The 21,266-nt window shown below is 38.9% G+C and overlaps 1 protein-coding gene across 1 annotated transcript in view; it reads right to left on the reverse strand.

The window, feature by feature from the left end:
• Positions 1 to 1,002: 1,002 nt before the first annotated feature.
• TET2 (tet methylcytosine dioxygenase 2) overlaps positions 1,003 to 21,266 on the reverse strand; it is a 115,853-nt gene continuing 95,589 nt past the window's right edge. Inside the window, exons 8-10 of the mRNA XM_068231395.1 lie at positions 18,163 to 18,300; positions 16,827 to 17,184; positions 1,003 to 13,802 (exon numbers count right to left, since the gene is read on the reverse strand). Coding sequence (XP_068087496.1) covers positions 12,427 to 13,802; positions 16,827 to 17,184; positions 18,163 to 18,300 — 1,872 coding nt within the window. The 3' untranslated portion in view covers positions 1,003 to 12,426. The remainder of the gene's footprint in view (positions 13,803 to 16,826; positions 17,185 to 18,162; positions 18,301 to 21,266) is intronic.

The following is a 21,266-nucleotide window of genomic DNA, read 5'->3' on the forward strand; positions in this document are numbered from 1 at the left end:
AGAAAGCATAAGAAGTCCCGTTTGCAGTTTGCCACAAGCCATGTGGGGGACACAGCAACCATGTGGAAGAAGGTGCTCTGGTCAGATGAGACCAAAATGGAACTTTTTGGCCAAAATGCAAAACGCTATGTGTGGCAGAAAACTAGCACTGCACATCACTCTGAACACACCATCCCCACTGTCAAATATAGTGGTGGCAGCATCATGCTAAGGGGGTGCATCTCTTCAGCAGGGACAGGGAAGCTGGTCAGAGTTGATGGGAAGATAGATGGAGCCAAATACAGGGCAAACTTGGAAGAAAACCTCTTGGAGACTGCAAAAGACTTGAGACTTGGGCGGAGGTTCACCTTCCATCAGGACAATGACCCTAAACATAAAGCCAGGGCAACAATGGAATGGTTTAAAACAAAACATATCTATGTGTTAGAATGGCCCAGTCAAAGTCCATATCTAAATCCAATCGAGAATCTGTGGCAAGATCTGAAAACTGCTGTTCACAAACGCTGTCCATTTAATCTGACTGAGCTGGAGCGGTTTTGCAAACAAGAATGGGCAAGGATTTCAGTCTCTAGATGTGCAAAGCTGGTAGAGACATACCCTAAAAGACTGGCAGCTATAATTGCAGCAAAAGGTGGTTCTACAAAGTATTGACTCAGGGGGCCAAATAATTACGCACACCCCACTTTGCAGTTATTTATTTGTAAAAAATGTTTGGAATGATGTATGATTTTCGATCCACTTCTCACGTGTACACCACTTTGTATTGGTCTTTCACATGGAATTCCAATAAAATTGATGCATGTTTGTGGCAGTACTGTGACAAAATGTGGAAAACTTCTAGGGGGCCGAATACTTTTGCAACCCACTGTGTGTGTGTGTATATGTATATATATATATATATATATATATATATATATATATATATATATATATATATATAATTAGGCTAGATACATTTGACAAAATTAATAGAACAACAAACACCAGTCACTTTAAAACAGATGCATTAAATAAATATAAATTTTATTAAAAACACCCACATCTCAGCATTATCAGGAATGATATAATAAACAGTTTTCAAATAGCCTGCGTTCATTACATAACATTACAATACTTACAGTATTTATAGCCATCTTTAGATTTTATACACATACCAACATTTTATGAAAAAAAGGAACAGAAAGGGGGAGAAAGAAAAGCATCTAAACGTACGCTGAGAAAATGCACACATAATTTCATTACTTTAGTGTCAAACTGCATGATGTCCTATACACAACTATTAGCTTTTAGAAGTGACCACACTACTGTGCACCTATCAAGATGAAAGGGTTCATTCAAGTAAAGTTGACAACACTCAAAGCATTTTCAAGTATGGCTATAATCAGCCTCACGAATCCTATTCTAGCAATTTCATGAATGCCTTCTACCGCGTCCATATCTGTACACCAATTTACAGACTTGTTTACACAATCTGCTGATCTCTTAAGCCAACCTTGCTTTTTTTGCCATTTTTCTTTTGCAAGCAGTTTGGCAAATGATGGTGTGTGGTGTTGCTTTTCTTTTAAATAAAATAACAGTATAACAGTAATAAAAAGTCACATTAATGATAGCAACATAAGCATTATGTCCATCTCTTCACAAGGCAAAACACCTCCTCTCCAAAGCTAAATCTGGTGGGTTGTAAGTCTTGCCTCATTTGGAAATACCGTAATTTTACATGACAACAAAACATATTTGTATTAAACAAAACACAATAATATTACATAAAAAGGAAAAAAAAAGTAAAGTAAAATAACGTGCACAGGCACAATGATCATAAAAAAGTTAATGTACATATATACAGTTTGTGACGTGCAGAAAAAAAAATAAGTTTCCCATTTTGTTGAAATGGGACGTAGACATAATCCAACTGAAGATATATTGCACAGTATGACAAGGTGTTAAAGGGGATTTGGACTTTGAAAAATGGTTGAGGAAGCTCGGTGATGCGTGTACCTATTGTATTCATTCTGAAATATTGTACAATGGAAAGGGAAATCAACACTAAAAGTTGCCGTGCACTGAAGTACATTCTAGCAAGTTTCATTTCCAGTCTTAATTCTTAGTATGTTGTCTAGATGAGGGTTAGACCGCCTATAACAACACTGTACACCATATTAACCAGCCAATAATGAGGGACGAAACTTAACTACTATAAGAGCTCCAGCCACATAGGGCAGCTTAGTAGTATGAGATTAACATCAATTTGCTGAAAACAGTGGTGTGGCTAAGGGGCTTTGGGCACCAGTGCAACTTTTACATGAGGCCCCCCAAGCTTTTGACACATAATTCATATGGTGCAACAACACCTGGCAAGGACATCCACAGTATGAGAGGTGTAGGCAGAGTAGCGGAACAGATTGTTAATGATTACCACTACTCATAGCAAACACAAAAGTGATCATTACCAGCATAGCACCATTGAAGAGCTAATACTGTGGCAGAGGGAGGACCCCTAGTGGGCCCCTCTGGTCCAAGGGCACCGGTGCGGTTACAACCTCTGCATCCCCTGTTGCTACGCCACTGGGAGAAACAAGGGATGCTGTCAATATGAAGTCAATCTCACTTAGAAGTTAAACATCTCTGGTGATTCCTTAGGATTCCTAGTCAACATGACGTTCCTCTTTGCACCTGCTTCCATCTGATTACTTCTATGCTTAGTGGTTCCTGGGCAAATATATAAAATGCTTCCCGTGGTGAGCACATGCCAATTGGCACGTTCAACTGATACATCAAAGAAATACATTTTTAATTTGTATTATGTCACTTAACATACCTTACCAGATGTGAATATTTTGATATTTAAAATTTTATTCAACATGACTGGATATGTGAATATGTAAAGTAGAAACCAAAGAAGTTACGCTTTCTGTCTTCAGTTAATTAGGCCCAATTTGTTGTAGATTTTCTTAAGACATGTCTAACGTGTACCCATCCTCTGTTCTCTAGTAGTGTTGGAATAAAGATATAACGAATGGATAGATTCGGCTCACCTGGGAAGAAGGAGCAGCAGCTGACCAAAAAATAATGTGCAAGCTGCTGATCACTTTGGGACTAGCACCTTTTGATTTCCTAGCCATATGAATTTTCCCAAATTCTCCATTCAGTGCTGGTCACCAGAACAGAAGCCTTTCTCTTCGGTCAGCACTTCTACAGATTGTGCCCAGAAGTAGCATAATGTAACCATAATGATGAATATTTGTGTGAGGGTTCACTGTAACATTGCTAATGTGCTCAGTACCATCTAAATGCTGATGTTCTCCTCCTGGAAGCAATATTTGAAGACGTCCTACAGAGCGACAAATTCATGCTGGCCGACTCAGGGTTTAAGCGTCTTTGCTATGTTGAGCACTGAAAGCATTCTGACATCACATGCAGTGACCAAGGATTCATGCAGCCCTTACAAAAGCATCAGAGACTATTGCTTAGACAGCCTTGAATACTGTAGTGAACGACCATAAGGATACTGGCAATTATCTACCTCTCATCTAGATTATGAAGAGAACCTGAAAGCTCAGCACATCCTCTTATTTACATAAATATGTTATGAAGTGCTACAATGTGACACACATAGCTAATACCACCAATCCAGGAGACAGCAATGGCATTAACCAGTGATGCATCTTGGTGCATGAGCCCAGTAAGACTGTCACTTGCCAAATCCCTGCCTTACAGTTTGTCCCTTTAGTTTAGCTCAGTGCATTCAACTTTCATTTTAATCATTCTAAGCTTTACATATTTTACAATTTGTGTGAGGAAAACAAATAGCCAGCAGATTTGCACAATTAGTTTCAGTTACAAGGTGTCACTACACAAAAAAGAGTACTGAAAACTGGGACTTGTCTTTCGAAAAAAAAACACAAGATGAAAAGGATACAGCCTATGAGAGCCTTACAGAAACCGCATCAGTTGGCTTGAGAAAGAATGAAAGCTGAAACATCCCTGAATTTTTAGAAGAAAAAACTGAAGTTCAAGTTATACTTGTTAAGGTATCAAGTATTATTAAGAAGAGCTGTTGTGTAACTGTTTTGATTAGTTTATGTCATAGCTGTTGGAATACACAGATGGTATGCCATGTAATACTCTTCCTTACCTTGCTCAATGTCCTACTGCCAAACTAGTGCTGAGGTAAATGACAAATAGGACCCTAACTTAGACCTATCATGTATCTTTATCTCACATTATGATCATTGGTAGCAGGTTGAGTAGCACCGTATTAAATAGCCTAAACTGTCACCAAGACTTGTTTTTATGCATGTTTTGTTTAAAATGAAAATATTTATATATGTATATACAGTACTAAAAGAAAACAAACTAAAAAAATATATGTGTTTTATATATTTGCTGCAATATACATTTCTTGATTGTTGGTATTTTTTTTTTATCATTTTCTTCTACAAATTCATGATTCTAGAATAATTATAACACAGCTGCCTTGTTTTGTAACACAGCCATGAGAGTAGCACAGCCTGGATGGCTTGTAAATAATCACTGAATGATAAGAATAAGACTTTTTTTTTTAATCATGGGGCATAATCCATTTTACTACTCAAACTACTGTGAATGGTGATTTAAGTACAGCAAAGTCCCCAGTATCCAGCCCAGGCGGGGATTGTCTAATGCCGGATATGTATGCCTAATAAAAATAGCTCTATCCCAACCAACCAACCCTCCACCCCCCTCCCGGTGCAGCAGGAGCAACTACCGATCCTCTGGGCGACATCTACACTTCCTGTAGCACCCAACGGCTTACTGGTGTCCTCTGTGTAGGTCACATGACATACAAGGACCTTTACATGGATGCAGGGAAGCTGCGGAAGTGTAGAAAATAGTGCCCGGAGGATGAGTAAGTTGCTTCTGTTGCGTCTAAAACTCTGCAAATGACAAAAGCCCCCATTGTCTACCTCAGGCATGCTGCTTAGTTGAGACTTCTGGATGCCTAAGTTCTGGATATTGGAGACTTTGCTGTAACTTACTAAATGGTAGTTAAAAGAAATGTGGAAAAATAAATACAAGTAAAGGAAATGTATTCATTTACAATACGGTATATTATATAATTCAAATGCTGAATACACTTAACTCAGTTACAGACCTGATAGGCATCATGTGATCCTAACAGGCAAATGTGAATGCTGCATTTGTATAATGGATCTCTTAACAGGCCAATAAAAGTATAATTACAAGGCAGCATGCAAATAAACACATTACTGGCTGCAATGAGGGCAACTATTTTATTTTTTTGGTTAAGCAAATGTGATCCTTTTTTTTAATTAGCACCAGGTATACATAGTTTTTAATAGCCTTACTGCTTCCTAATTCATTGATCAGCTATGTAGATGCAAACTGTATCCAATTCCAAGCTGCATACAATACAATTTTGTATTAAATCTGTATATAAGCCTAGATATGGCCTTTCCAATAACAAACTCAAATAGGGGCAGTAATTGAGCAGCCGACAGATACTAGAAGGATGTCAGTTGTACAAGCACCATCTCATTGCCCTTATTGGGCCACTCACCTTGACCAAGCATACTAATTTGAGCCACTGGAGTGGGGAAAAAAGCCTTGCACAGATAGGGCTGGTGTTAATAGAACAAACACAAATTTAACAAGCTTTCCTACCTTACAGTAGTGCTTGAAAGTTTGTGAACCTCTTTGGATTTTCATTGTTTCTGCATAAATATGACCTAAAAATTATTATTTAGAGTAGAAATTACACTAGAAACTAGAAATTAGTATCCAATGAGTCCTAAAACTAGAAATAAGTATCCAATGAAACAAAGGAGACCAAAACATTACAGGCATTTATTTACAAAAATTGATCCAAAGTTGTATGCGGAAAAACTATGTGAACCTTTGCTTTTAGTAGCTGATGCACCTTATTTGGGAAGCACAACTGCAGTTACATTTTTTCTAGTATGTACATCAACTTGGAGGAATTTAAGTCGATTCCCCCATATTGATCCGCTTCAGATCCATTCCACCAGATTTCTATTCCAAGATTAGATTATTATGTTTCATATGTATTTTTGTAAAATGGTAATATTAGAATTTCAAAACAGCAGAGATTCGATTTCTGAAGCTTAATTCCAATTTAAGTTGTCATACTCAAGCTCCATACATGACCAGACCTATGTAGATTTGTATTCCCGACCCCAGGTCCAGTTCTCTTAGCATATTATAGGTCTACCTCTTCGTGTGATTGTTAGTTTTCCATGTTGGTCATCCACAAAGGAAGGGTAAAAATGTTGGATTTGATTCCATTTGTAAACAATTTGCCTGACAGTACATTGGCTAGATTCAGGGCCCGTTTCCACTAGTGCCAAATTCAGCTTAGTAGTTCACATACTTTAGCTTCACACAAATATGTAGAATTTTCTCTCATAAATAAATAAATAAATAAACATAAAATCTGGCATTATTTGTTCATTGGGTCACCATTGCCTAGTTTTAGGACAGATCATATTTTTGGCCATGTCTATAAAAAATGATTAAAACTTCATAAGCATTCATTAACTGTCAAGCACCATTATAAACTTTTCCCCTCCTAAACATATCTTGTCCGTCTGCTGAGAGGACTTGCCAGAGCCGGGACAAGGTCCTCCAGCACCCAAGGCTAAGACACCAAAGTGTGCCCCTCCATCCCTGCCACCATAGCCATCACACACTGATTGCTATTAGACTAAGAGGCGCCACAGGGCCCACAACCTCCCCAACACCTTAATCTCTAGTTATAATGCTTGCAGTCACTGCCATGTATCCCCTTTTCTTATTTCTTTCTGCTTCAAACACAATTAGGAATGACAGCTGAATGAATTCTGCGCCCCCTCCTACACTGCGCCCTGAGGCTGAAGCCTATCCAGCCTATGCCTCGGCCCGGCCCTGGGACTTGCACATGAGACTACAGATGTCTGATTGGCCATTTTTGGTTATCTGAAACCTCTTGCTATTTTAGTATTGAAATGGAAAATACAAAACTTGTGGATGCTTTGATGTAAGGGATATTAGGTCAGATGTCTACTGAGATCTGATCCAATATCCAGAGGGGCAAAGTGATTATGATTGAAATCAGATACATATCACTTGTTTACCACATCCCAGTGGTAAAACAAGTGTATACCTAATTTACAGGATTAATTACAGAAATGTATTTCATTGATTATGTGATTATGAGTTATTTCTGCTTTGTGTTTTTACCTACACAGGAAGCAGACGTGACACATGATAATCGATTGTGACCAGCCAGTCAGCGCCTGGAAAATCAATCGCATGACTGAATCAATCACGTATATCTCTCTAATTTCTGCTTTAGTAAAATTTAAGTGGTAAGAAAAGAATAATCTCTACTTTACAGCCTGTTATCGTCACCAGATTTTACCTAATGCTAGTTTCCTGGCTGTGATGCTGATCATCTGGCTACAATGCTTGTTGAATACAACCGTCAGAGCTCTACCAATACCAGTGGTTTCCCTTTACTGCTATAAATTAGTAAAGTACTATGGATGGCCACATAGCAAAATAAGTTTTAAATTATTTTTCTGCTATGTTGTTGTCACTTACAGTAGGTAATACAAGTCTGACAGAACTGACGGGTTTTGGACTAGTCAGTTTCCTCATGGGGGAGTCTCAGTATTTCCTTCATTCTTTACAAAAGTACTCCCTGGAAAGGATCTATACAAAGATGCAGGTCAGCCATCCTACCCACTTGCACACTATTCTGGCAGTTGGACTGAGCATCTGCTGCTCAGTAAGTGTTTGAAAACAAAGAAATCCCTGAGAATCCCCCTTTGAGGAGATGGACTGGTCCAAAACCTGTCAGAATTTTACTATCTACTGTAAGTTACAGAAACATTGTATACATATGCATACGTACAAATTTAAATTTGTTTTGCGATAGTGGTCCTTTAAGAAGGGGCACTAGTTTGAAACATGCAAGCGATCCATATGCACTTCACTGCTGAATCTTAATAAAGATAATGCACTGCCCTGGCTATCTGTTATAGTGCAGATTTGTAACAGGGTGATGGATAACCCTACACAACCAACTGATCCAAACAATTAACTCTCACATTTGGCCAGTGGATATTTTTGCATGTCTACTACTTGATGAGACATACATCTGAAATATGTATGCTAATTATAAGTATCAAGAAAATCACAATGCCCAATCTGATTATGTATTCCAGATAATCATTCTAAAAAGCACTGTGGACCTGGCATTACAATCTATAGAGAAGAAGTTTTAAGAAGTACCATAGGTCAAGATGGCAGCCACCATGGCTCTATGATTACAAGCGAGTGTCATGTTATACAGCAACACATGCAGGGACTGGTGGGTAAAATTCTGCTTGATTAATTAAATTCCACTTTATGACTGAGCCATTTGGTTAGCTAATTAAAACTGCATTTAGCACTAAATTCTTAACAAAGTTACTTTTTTGTTAAGATCAACTTGCAGCAAGGCCGTATAACCATTTGTCTATTAAACTGCCTCTAGTCTGAGACATGCAGCTGCACAAACTCTCTTTAAAAAGCTTATTTTGTTAGTATGTAAACAGCTTCCAAATTAAACAGTACATATGAGAAGTAACATTGAAAGAAAAGGAGCAGTAACAGGCAACAGGCATTTTAACCACTCTAGGTATACAAAATACTGCATATTCAACAGTATTATACAGAATGTAAGCACACATAATGTTCCTAAAAGGCTAACAATTATTAATAATAATAATAATAATATACTTTTATTTTTATACATGTGCTTACATTTGCATTTCTTTTTAGACACCCATGTTTTGTTCCATCAGAATTAATTATCATGAAGACAGAAAAAGGTTAATGTGCATAAAACAAGGGACTCATGACCAGCAGGGAATGCAGCAATCATGTGGTGCAACCCATATCAAATAGTCACTGATCATCTTTTAGCATTAGATGTAACTAAGTTAATTGCATTTCATCTAAGACTGTCTGCTCCAATGGCTCACTACATGAAATTCAAAACAATTTACTTGCATACATGTTCTTCAGGGCATAATAATGTATAAAACAGGATATCAAGCAACTCAATATTGCTCCAGGTAACAAGGGAGTAGTCATATGTGCTATGGGCAGGGACATCAAAAGCTATTCTTTGAAGTATGGCAGCTGATTAGTCCTACTGGATCATGAAGATTGTTGTAGGTACATACCTATATACCGTACTAGACATAATCAGACCTGCCTTTATATCTGTCTAAAGGTTTAAAGAGACACTGAAGCGAAAAAAAAATTATGATATTATGATTTGTATGTGTAGCACAGCTAAGAGATAAAACATTAAGATCAGATACATCAGTGTAATTGTTTCCAGTACAGGAAGAGTTAAGAAACTACAGTTGTTATCTCTATGCAAAAAAGCCATTAATCTCTACGACTTTCAAAGTCGCGGAGAGGACTGTCTTCTGACTTTTATTATCTCAACTATAAGTGAACAGTTTTCTTTTTATCTGCTAGAGGAGAGGTCATTAGTTCACAGACTGCTCTGAAAGAATCATTTTGAATGCAGAGTGTTGTGTAATCTGCACATATTAGAGAATGATGCAATGTTAGAAAACACACTATATACCTGAAAATAAAAATATGAGAATATTTTCTTTGCTGCTAATCTTCTAGTAATTATTCATAGTACACAACCAATTCATTATATCATATTTTTTTTTCACTTCAGTGTCTCTTTAAAGGGTTATTGAAGCCAAAAAAGCAGTTTAACTTACCTGGGGCGTCTTGCAGCCCAATGAAGTCACCCTGTGCCTGCACCGTCCTTCTGCGTCCCTCCAGCAAGCAGCGGCGACCCCTGCATAGCCGGCCTATTGTCGCCAATTGGAGGCTACTGCGCATGTCCGGCCCCGAGCCACGCATACCCTCATCGCACTCCCGCTGCTGGGAGTGTTCTGTGCTTCCGCAGTAGCGCCTTTTCGGTACTGTGTATGTGCAGAATGTTGCCGGCACTGAAAGCGCAATAAGGGTGTGCGTGGCCGGCCAGCTTTGCGGGGGTCGCCTGCAATGTATAAAATATGTATAACATTTCTGGAGGGATTCGATGGAATGTCACGGGCACAGTATGTCTCCAATGGGATGCAAGAAGCCCCAGGTAAGTTAAAAGTGGATGTAAGCTTAGTATTGGATTTAGCAGGGATTTTACTTTTCAGAATAACTTACACTTTATTTATTGTTATATAAAATACCCATGTAATATCCATATGCCTATATTTCAGATTGCACCTTTTCGCCACTAAACCATCAATATACTAATTATTCTGTAACACAGCATGGCTAATGGGCTGAATTATAAAAACTAGTTGAAAGCAACTTGGACACAAATTATATCCTCCCAGTCTTTAAAATGATCCCGGTTTTATTACACTAAGACAGATGATAAAAGGCAGAATGATGTAGAAATACCAGTGCTGATGAGCAGGGATGAGTAGAGAATTCATCTAACTAACATGGAAATCTCCTTTATATGGGAAGAGGAAGCGGTGGCAAGAAAATAAAAGCTCCTGATCAACTAGCCGGTAGTCGATAATTGGACAAAAACAGGCCAATTAAGGACCACTCTAGTTGATCAACACATAGTGGCTTGAATTTGCTAGCCGTCAGTTCTGCTTTTTAGGATTTCCATGTTTGCTACTCAAGGCTGCTAATAAGTATTCATTTTATAACAATAAATATTAAAAGTGATGCATAAGAATACTATGTATTATTATGATAATAATTATTTGCAGACAACAAGTTATAATTAATAAAGTTACTTTGTTGCCAACCTAGAGCCAAACTATCGTATATAAAAATTGTATTCAAACTACTGTTTTTGCATCAGTACCAAATATAGCCATTTAATTTAGTTGTAATGTTAAACATTAACATACTAATTGAACTACTTGAATTTGAGCAGGGATACTTGCTGCTTGTGGTGGTAAGCAAGTAAATTAATGAAACTCCATTAAGCCTCAAGTTCCATGTGCTGAGGGTCCATTAACACAACAACAGAAATGCCAGTAAGTGCTTTCTACCCATATTCTAACAGTAGGGTTAGTGACCTTTCTGGAGTCACTGTATCTCTCTAATAATGGCACATCTGCAAGGGAAATTGAAATCAGAGGTAAAAAATGTTGTCAAATTGTTGCTAGAATTACTCTGGTCTACATGAGCGGTAAAAAGGAAAGTGATTTTGTTTTACCAACAAACAAAAGCTCTCAAAAACTATACAATATTTTCCAATAGTCCTTCATTTTGCTCAGAATTAAATATATTTACATGGGTTTTAGTGAAGACTGAACGTGCAGATTGGGGGAGAGCCTAAAACAATACATGGCTTCCATTGCCCCAATATTTCACATTTGTGTGGCACGTTAACTGTCACTATTTGGCCCAGGTTAACATCAAAGGACACTTTATTGTGCAACCCTCATCACTTCTTAGTGTGTGTGTGTGTGTGTGTGTGTGTGTGTGTGTGTGTGTGTGTGTGTGTGTGTGTGTGTGTGTGTGTGTGTGTGTGTGTGTGTGTGTGTGTGTGTGTGTGTGTGGTGTGTGTGTGTGTGTGTGTGTGTGTCTCCAATGCAAGAAGAAGGTTCAGTTGTAGGCTCATTATTGATAAAACAGTAACTTAGATAATAAAATGACAAATATAAAAGACAGCTAATTTAAAATGGCATTTAAAAGCATAGTTTTGATGAAAGTTCAGAAGTAAATAATTAATATTTCATGTATATTCACTGAACTTGTTTGTCAAGGCATTATTATTAAAGAGACAAATGATAGCACCATTATTGTTTTCAGAATGTCCCAATATTTTCAGTGTTTAAATTAAATATATATTGTGATCCGTGATTCCATACTACATCAGGATATTGGAGGTCTTAGTTAAGATTATATACCCTAGATAAAAAACTGCAATTCCAGTATCATTTAGCACAATAGGAAGTCAGCACCACAAGGTCTTTGTAAGATTCCTGATGTTATAACACTAAGCAAGTTTATCTCTGGCTCCTAAACTAAACATATTTGTTTTATAAAAATGGTCACAGATATACAATGTGATAAGGAAATCAATACAAAATACTATTATGCTTCATCCAATAAAACCTGTGTTTGATAGCTGAGGAACACCATTGCATAGGATGATAGTATCCTCTTGTTTGACATGTTATGTGACTGACTGGGAGTCAAAAAAGAGAAGAGTGATGATGAGGATACTGTTTCTTTTTTTGCTGGTATTCTTACCCCATAGGTCAAATTACTGACTACTCAAATACTGTAACATCTCTGCCACAACATTCCAAACAACCACATAGACTAGCCTATAGGAAAATGGTGGACCACTCTGATGTATATGAGGTAAACAGACTAGATATATCTGTTGTAAGGACCTGTAACCCGTGTTAAGGCGTATGGAGATGTTGTGACTTGGGAGTCTGTGGTCATTGCTATTGTCCGCTGTGTGAGTGACTTGATGAACCGTAGGTAAGTCGGTTCAGCAGGCTCATGGGCTGGTTCAACAGGTTCCCGCTTTGCTTTTTTACTGTAGGATTTTGGAGCAACATAGTCTGGACCATATTTTTCACAGTCCTCTTCTTTTTCCCTGGCTTTACCTGCCATTTTTGCTTCCCACAATGCAATACCATGCTTAGCCTCATTCATGCTTTTATGTTGATAAAATACTAAAGAAACCCTAGTAGGGTGATTCCTATTGGGATTTTTTAATGGAGTTGTAGCATGAAGTTCACGCTTCGCACATTCAATGAGAATAGACCCATGAGTTGGAGCTACTGCCACTCCTCCTATGTCAGGATCAAGAAAGCTCTGCTCACTGTCTGACCATACTTCCTCTGGTTCTTCTTTGACAGGCGTAGAGACCTGTGGTAGCTTTTCCTGAACATTAGCACCATTTGCTCTACCAAGGCCTCCATGACTAGTTCTATCATGATTAAAACCAGGAAACATTTCAGGTATCCCATTCGCTACATGTGAATGCATGTCACTGTTCTTACCATGGAGCGGCAGAGGTCCAGCCCTGCCTTCCATGGATGGATTGCTTTCATGAACCTGGAAGGAGTGTGGAAGAGGGTAATCACTATTCCTGTTCAGAGGAGGGTAGTCTTGGGAACCGAGGTTAGCCTTTGATTTTGACAGAGACTCCATTAAATGATTATCTGGTCGATGTACAGAGTAAGGATTAAACGATCCCATGGGGTGAGTGTTTGGTTTTGAATTGCAGCCACTAAAATCCTCTGCTTGCATGCTTTGGTTTCCATAATTCATATAGTTGTGACCGTAGGGTTTACCATTAGCAAATCTCTGCTGGTACAATGATTGAACTGGAGGCATGTTAAGATTAGCTGCAGGTTCTTGGTTCTTAAACCTGTAGAACATATGTTGTGGATGCGAGGGGTAATGACTGAGATAGGGAGGATTGTTTTCCAAAGGGACATTTCCATTGCATGGATATGGGGGACATGGGCTACCTTGATGTAAGGGTCCTTGGTAAGTGTTCATTGGGGTGGAGGCACAAGAGACAGCTGAGTTTGGAGGAGCATGAAAATAATCCATATGATTAGAACCAGTGTAGGCGGAAGAAGCATTTTGATAGGGGTCTGTCATGTTGGAAATTCTTGCATAACTTTGATTTGTGTCTGTTGCGGGAAATGAATTCATAGGGTTTGGACGACTTGTGTTAGGCGTAGAGCCTGGCTGTGTGGTTTGTCCTGAAAGACGCATGATTTCTGTAATTAAATGTAAAAAAAATTACAATATCTAATAAAACAAAAACACACAGCATATACTAATAAAACAACGTTAATTCAATTTTCTATAGTAAACATCTGAATGACACCCAGTGCACACATGCAAAAATGTGTTCAGTTGGAAGCAGGTCACCAACCAGAACCAAAACTTCGTTTATGAAACACTTCTTATGTACGAATTAAGAAAACGTCCCATTGTGTTGAGGTACAGAAGTTACTTTGTAAAGACTTACCCTGAATGCACAGCACAACCAGCTACAACAAAATAAACACTGATTATCATTTAGGACATAAAGTTGATTTCACAAACATACTAAGTACATTTCAGGTGTGCTCAAATATTCACAGATATTATAACATTAAGATAGAAATAGTTTTAGCTCATTTTATGATTTCTCACTTATATTTAATTTGTTAAACACAAGAATAGCCTGAATACTTGTGAATGAAACCTGTGTAAAAGAATAGCCTGAAGAGAACAACTGAAGTGAGAAGAATATGGCGGCTGCCATGTTTATTTCCTTTTAAACAACAACACCAGTTGCCTGGCAGCCTTGCTGATCTATTTGGCTGCATTAGTGTCTGAATAACAACAGAAACAAGCATGCAGCTAATCTTGTCAAATCTGACAATAATGTCAGAAACCTGATATGCATATGCTTGGCAACTGCTATTGCTTAAAAGGAAATAAATATTGCAGACTCCATATCCCTCTCGCTTCAGTTGTCCTTTAACAGCACGGAGACTTGACTAAACAAACTAAATCACTGTTTTTCAACAGAGTGTGGCAGACAAGACAACTCACAGAATGATCACCCAGCTACCCATGATCAATATTATCGATTGGCACACAATCCGTGGAAAATCCCTGTAATGAAGGTGATCATTGCTAATTGAAAAAAATGGTAAACTGTCCATGGCATGAAAGGGTAAGATGAACTAAATCGTTCATTTTAGCATTTTGGATCAATTTTACAAATTATGGCCATTTTTTTTTTCATAATATTATTACTGCAGTTTTGACTTTTCACAATGATAGATTCTGTGTAACATGGCTTATTTTGTATATATTTTTCTACTTAAAATGTACAATAAGGCCTCGGTTCATAAAGGGCTGTGTGGTAACAAAATCAGGTCGTTAAAATACCGTATTTGGTATTTTACACTTTTGTCTGCTAATTCATAAAAAATTTCACCGGTGCGATAGAAGTTCAGTAATTAACCAAAGCCTATTAACAAAAACCTGTTCGGTAACAGCAGAGCAGTGTGGAGCTGTCTCTGTGTTGTTACAAGCTGTTCCATACAGTGAGGGCAATACAATAGTAAGAGGCATAGTGACATCCCTTTAGAATGTACATGTGTTGTTATACTGCCTTTGTTGCTGTGAATCTGTCTATTAGTCTTTCTTTGCATTTTATTTAATTGCAACAGCTTAGATGAATTCCAAGAGACTTTAAACATGCCCTGCTTAGGTGATTTCCCCACTAGCTCCTCCACATCTTCAAACAGAAACCTAAAAGGTTAAATGGCCAAAGGGCTGCAGGGGAAACCTCCTTTGTTCCGTTCTTTCTGCTCACTGCCTGGGGGGTAGAAAAGCTTGTTCCTCCATAGAAGCCTTCACAACCTATCAGCATCTGATCAGCGGGACTTGCAGGAGACAGGAGCTGTTTCTATTGGCTCTCTGCTCCTGTCAGTCATAGCTTTCTCTGCTTCTGCTTATGTGAGTAACGGCTCCGCACAGTCTCTGCACTGTTTATGCCACATCAGAGCTGCCAGTAATGTTTCTGGGCTTTACAGCATGTTCCAGTCTTTATGAATTGACATTTACTGACATTTGTTCAGGTATTTACTGCACAAGTCGGTAATTTACCTCACTTCTCAGTAATTTAAACTTTCCATGCAGTAACAGCCTTTATAAATTGACATTTTTCTAAGTTCTTGGTAAAGTCAGCTGTTTTCTGCATTACTGGAATAATGCTTTATGAATCGAGGCCTAAGTGTGCCTTTTGCTGGGAACTAACCTTGCTGATTACATAACTCATCAGGTTGCTCTTTTTCATGTGCAACTCCTCTCCACATTTCATCCAAACAAACGATTTTTAGTAATTTTTTTTTTAAATGCTGCAAACACCCTTTATTCTTTAAGTGGGATTATATTCTCCAAACTACTCTTAGTTAAGAGTAAAAGAGCATTTGTGAGCATTTCCAAGCAATCTTTGTGTGTAAAAATGTTTATTTTCACTGCAGAGAGCAGTAGAAGCAGAAGGCAAACATTTCCGGGACAGGCCTTTTGTTACGCAAATACAGTATATTCAATAAAAACTATATATATATATATATGCCCCTCCCTCTGCTAAACAGACACATAGCCCTGGCAGCAGCTGCGTCACATCACCAAAAAAGGAGGGGGGGGGGGGGGGACGGAGTGAAGACATACTGTGGATGACTCACAAAATTGCGGTAATATCCGCCCGTAAGTACCGTGAGTTGCTATGGTAACAAGCGTTACTAACAGTAATGCTTGTTAGTAGCGTGTGACAGTAGCAATGGTAGCATAACTCGAGTACAGCTGATCGCGATAATAGCGGAACTTGCGGTACTTGCGTGCAGAAATAAGAGTAATACTGCCGTGCACTGTCTATGCACAGCAGTATTACCACGTTTTTGTAAATTAACACGACTCTGAGATAGTGTCTGCTGGTCGGCAATTATTATATTTGCCGATGAACCCAAGATTAGCAAGCTTTTACTGCTCTCTGCAGAGTTTTTACACACAGGGAATGTGAGGAAATGCTTTTAAATGTTCTTTTTTGTAACTAAGAGTGATTGATTAAATTTTAGCTTTGGGAGCATAATTCCACTTTAAAAATATTAGTTGCTTGACCATAATGCTAAACGTTTATAAAGATTGCCAGATGGACACAATGGTTGTGATGTTACACTCATTCAGTGATATGAGGAAGCCTAGCAGAATGGTAACAGTGTTTTTGCAGTGTGATTTACCTGCTAGATGTTTTTCATGATTAGCAGCTTCTGAGTGTGAATTCTTGTGACGTGTGGGCTTCTCCTTTTCACTTTTACTAGAGTTATTTTCCTGGGATGAAGCGAGCTTCTCTGCTGCTGCTTTCTTTGCTTCCATTTTCTTCTGTCTGCATGTCTTTACAGGCTCTGCCAACATCCTCACTTGCCTGCGAAAAGATGCCAGAACCTGGATAGCACCTGTTCTTTTCTTCTCTTCCTGGGCCTCTGCACTGCCAAACTCGTCCACATTAGAAACTTTGTAAAGAGGTAACACATGCAGCTGTTCATCCTCAGGGGTTTTCCCAATTTCACGATTGTCTTCTCTGGTTAAAGTGCAAACCTGGAAGAAAAGGTTCAAAGAAGATCGGATTTTGGTTTTGGACCAAAGAGCATTCTGCTTATTTCCACATACATTTTGGGTACTATCTAAAGGTTTCAGAACCAATAAAAGGCAGTGCTCTGTTGGACAGATTATAATCCAATGAGTATTCCTAAACCTGTTGACATCTGCTGATGGATCTTGTTGTTATGCAAGGGTAATTCAGCCATACTGATGTGAGAATAGGGCCATAGGAGTGTACCTGTAAGGAACAGAGTGACTTCTGAGGAAATGTTTCAGTAAATCCGTAATAGATACAAATATCAAGGCTTAAATCTAGGGAATGCTGCATACGGGAGGGGTACATGGTGTCTACCTCTGGTGCTGGAAAACCTTGTCCCGGCCCTTCCCTGGATTTATGTAAGGGCACAGTGCTTTAACATTTAAGGGCACATTTACAATTAGCTGTAAACAAATTTTGGTTTCATCAGTATGTTCCATTTCACAATTCTTTGTGGCCAGTACATATTATGACAGCGCCGCTCAGTTCGGCGTGGGGAGAGCTGAATGATGGCTTTCCCCACTGCCGCTAAACTCACAGGCGGCGTTAAATACTATTCCCCCTCCGAGTTGTCGCAGCTCGGAGGGAGATGTAATTCGGGGGCTGGCAGCCGCCAGAGCCCCGAATTACCGCTACGCGGGGCGCACATCATAGCATTACTGCTATGACGGCGCCCAGCTTCGGCGCTCGGCTTTCAGAGCCACACGCCAAGATGAACTGATCCGCTTTGTGGTAATCATTGGTGAATGCCACCAAAAGATCTGACTGCATTACATTCCCCACTTTAAGATTCTTGGCATCACATGATGCAATACATCCCAGTGACACAGAATGGGAATCCCAGGTAATCCTTACTCACATCAGCATATGGTTTTAGCAAATCTGTACGTTATCTACTTCCCTAGTAAGACAACTCTATAAGTTACAATTTGACTTACCAGCGTGCTCCCATTTTGCATATTGTGCAGGTCTCGGTGGGAATGAGCGCAGAAATCCAAACACGCAGTGACTCCTGAGAAAGGACGACCTTCTTTTTTGCCCAGTCGGCAATCAGGGGCTCTATGCTCATGTTCAACCTTCAAGTCAAATAAGAAATTTGTTACATATTTGTTACATATGCGGATTCAAAAGATGTATCTGTGTTGTATGAATCTTATCCTGAGAACATTTGAAACTCTAAAAAAAAAAAAGCTATCTTTCAACTCCCAAAATACCAAAGTGAAACACATGTAATACAAAAATACAAATTAAAACGTTCATCAATGATTGTAGTTCACCTATAGTTCAACAAAATCTGAATTCTAAAGCTGTGTACAGAAAGTAGGCTTTCACTGATCAAAATGATTGTTCAGGATTAAAGGAATACTATTGATTAAAGCATTTTTTTTAAATGCTGTATGTTAGGACACACATTACCACAAGTACTAGGAGCAATTTCCTTCCTCTCACAGCTCTGCCTCTCTGCTGTAAAATCCTCTGTCAGTTTTAGACAGGGCTGTGGAGTCGGAGTCAGATTCGAGGAGTCGGAGCAATTTTGTGTACCTGGAGTCTGAGTTGGACTCGGTGGTTTCATAAACTTAGGAGTTGGAGTCGAATGATTTGTGTACCAAATCTACAGCCCTGGTATGTATTAGACTAAGGAGTCGGAGTCGAGGAGTCTGAGCCATTTTGGGTACCTGGAGTTGGAGTCGGAGTCAGTGGTTTCATAAACTGAGGAGTCGGAGTCGGATGATTTCTGTACCAACTTCACAGCCCTGGTTTTAGATACCAAAGTGTCAGGCTCTTAAAGGGCAAGACTATTTCCCTGCACAGGGGGGTTGCTATCAACTCCTCAGTGTATAGTTTAATAATCACCTTGCTGAAAGAATCTTATTCAGATGGTGGTAAGGGGTTATGCTGGGAATACATGATGCATTTCTGCTGCTTGAGTCTCTTATCTTCCGCTCATTTTTCTTATCTTTTTCCATTCACTTCTATCAGAAATTGAGCGGCAAAACGGTTGAACGTGAAATCGGACATGTCAGAAATGATCTATCGAACCCATCTATCTGCTGCAGAAACGTATAGTGTATTCCTAGCATCAAAGATTTCAGGAATGTGTGTTCCTTTTCTTCTGTTTTCTGTCTGATAAAGATCCTGATAATGCCGTTGTAAAAAGCTTCTCTCCCTCTCATAGCAGCCTATGAAGTAGATGCAGCCTGGAGTGTATAATCACAAGCAAGCCAGTCAGTCAGTCAGTCAGGAATAGTGTATACACATCTCCCTGCTGGTTATATTTACAGAAATATTACAGCTCATCTAGTTACTTGTTACCTCCTCAGATCAGCCTCCTTCTCAGACTCACCTGTATGCAGTGACATAGTGAAGTATATTTGTGAGCTGTGTGAGGAATGAAGGATGATTTAAGCAGGGAGAGAGGGAGAGAAAACTGGGTGAATAAAAAAGTGACCCTAGCACCAGTGGTAATGTGTACCCTAATATAGAGTATTTAAAAAAAAAAAAAAGTCGTTTTAATTGATAGTGTTCCTTTAAGTCATTTTGGGCAAGTGTCTGCTGTCTGTACAGGTGAGCTACTCCAGCAGTACATCAAGATGCATCTTTATTGGCCAGTGTTGTTTATGTTTCCAACAGTGGCAGTCAACAGAATGCGTTCTGGTCAACCTTCTTCACTCAACAAGGCAGAACATGCTCCAGCAAGCGCATCTTGGATCACTGGAGAACAATTACCAGGAGGGAACTCTACTGCATATAGACTTAGGGATCATTCACACTTGTCTAGCACTTTATGCATGAGATTTTCATGGGCATTTTTGCAATTTTTATAGGAGTTTGTCTGCAAAATGTCATACTGCGATTTTTCCATGAATATTCATGAACTTAATTTCCAGGAAAATTCATATAAGTAGCCTCAAACTTGCATTCATGTCATGCAAAACACATTTTTATATGATTTTACTGCGTTTATATTTACTTGCATTGAAACATCACACATCACACACAAAAAAAGCAGACCTGACATCTGCAGAAAGATCATGAACACAAACTCGCATATGAATGCAAAAAAAATGCAATGCCATTGCTATACATTACACATGCAGGGATCGTGTTTTCGGGAAATCGCAAGTTGTACGCGATCTTTAACAGGTGTGAACTCTGCCTCAGACTTACTGTAAATGCGAATGCTAACAGCACTCATTCTGTGAGAGAAATTTGCTCATCACTGTCACAGCCAAACTAAGAGAAAGGCCCATCAACGTCATTCTATCCAATATATCATCACTTTTGCCAGGGAAACTATCACATGGAATAATAATTAAGTGCTCATGTGTTTTATAATTAAAAATACTGCACAAGTGCCCATCAGTGCACGGAGATCCTTCACCTTCATTTATGGCATATATTGTGGCATCTGAAAACTGCTTGATGAGCAGCTCAGCGTCCCGTCTGCAGCACACCAGTGCAATTTGGGTGCAATTTAAATACAGCCAAATTGCAGTGGTTGTGACAACATGTGTGTCAAGCATAGTATTACCCAGCAGCAGAGGACCACAACATGTTGTGTCTCAGCACGGCTGCAACCACGCTCAGATCTGACTCCATGGGTGGGTGCCTGCCCAGCACCGGTACCAAACACCAGCAAATGCCAGGCTTGGTGCAGGAGAGCAGCTGACGGGATGGTGAATTCACCGTCTGTCTGAAAGACGCAAGTGTATTCTACAATGCCTCATTAACAAAACAGAAATGGTATGGATAGACTTTGTACCAAAATGTCTGAAGAAAAAGGAATTCCTTTACTGAAATTTAAAGTTTCACAAAAATCATTCTTGCATTGAAATTTGCATTTTCAACTGACTCAAAGTTTTCATGAAATTTTATAGTGACATAAAAAATTTCCACAATATACACATTTTCACGAAATGTTTTTTTCTTAAACCATCTTATTGACTTCAGTGCATTTGGAAAAAATATTTTCACATACATGCCCGTAAATTATAGCCCATATACTGTACTCCTCTAGGCAAAAATGCCTTTTGTCATGCTC

This window comes from Hyperolius riggenbachi, chromosome 1 (assembly GCF_040937935.1).
Source record: "Hyperolius riggenbachi isolate aHypRig1 chromosome 1, aHypRig1.pri, whole genome shotgun sequence".
Classification (NCBI taxonomy): domain Eukaryota; kingdom Metazoa; phylum Chordata; class Amphibia; order Anura; family Hyperoliidae; genus Hyperolius; species Hyperolius riggenbachi.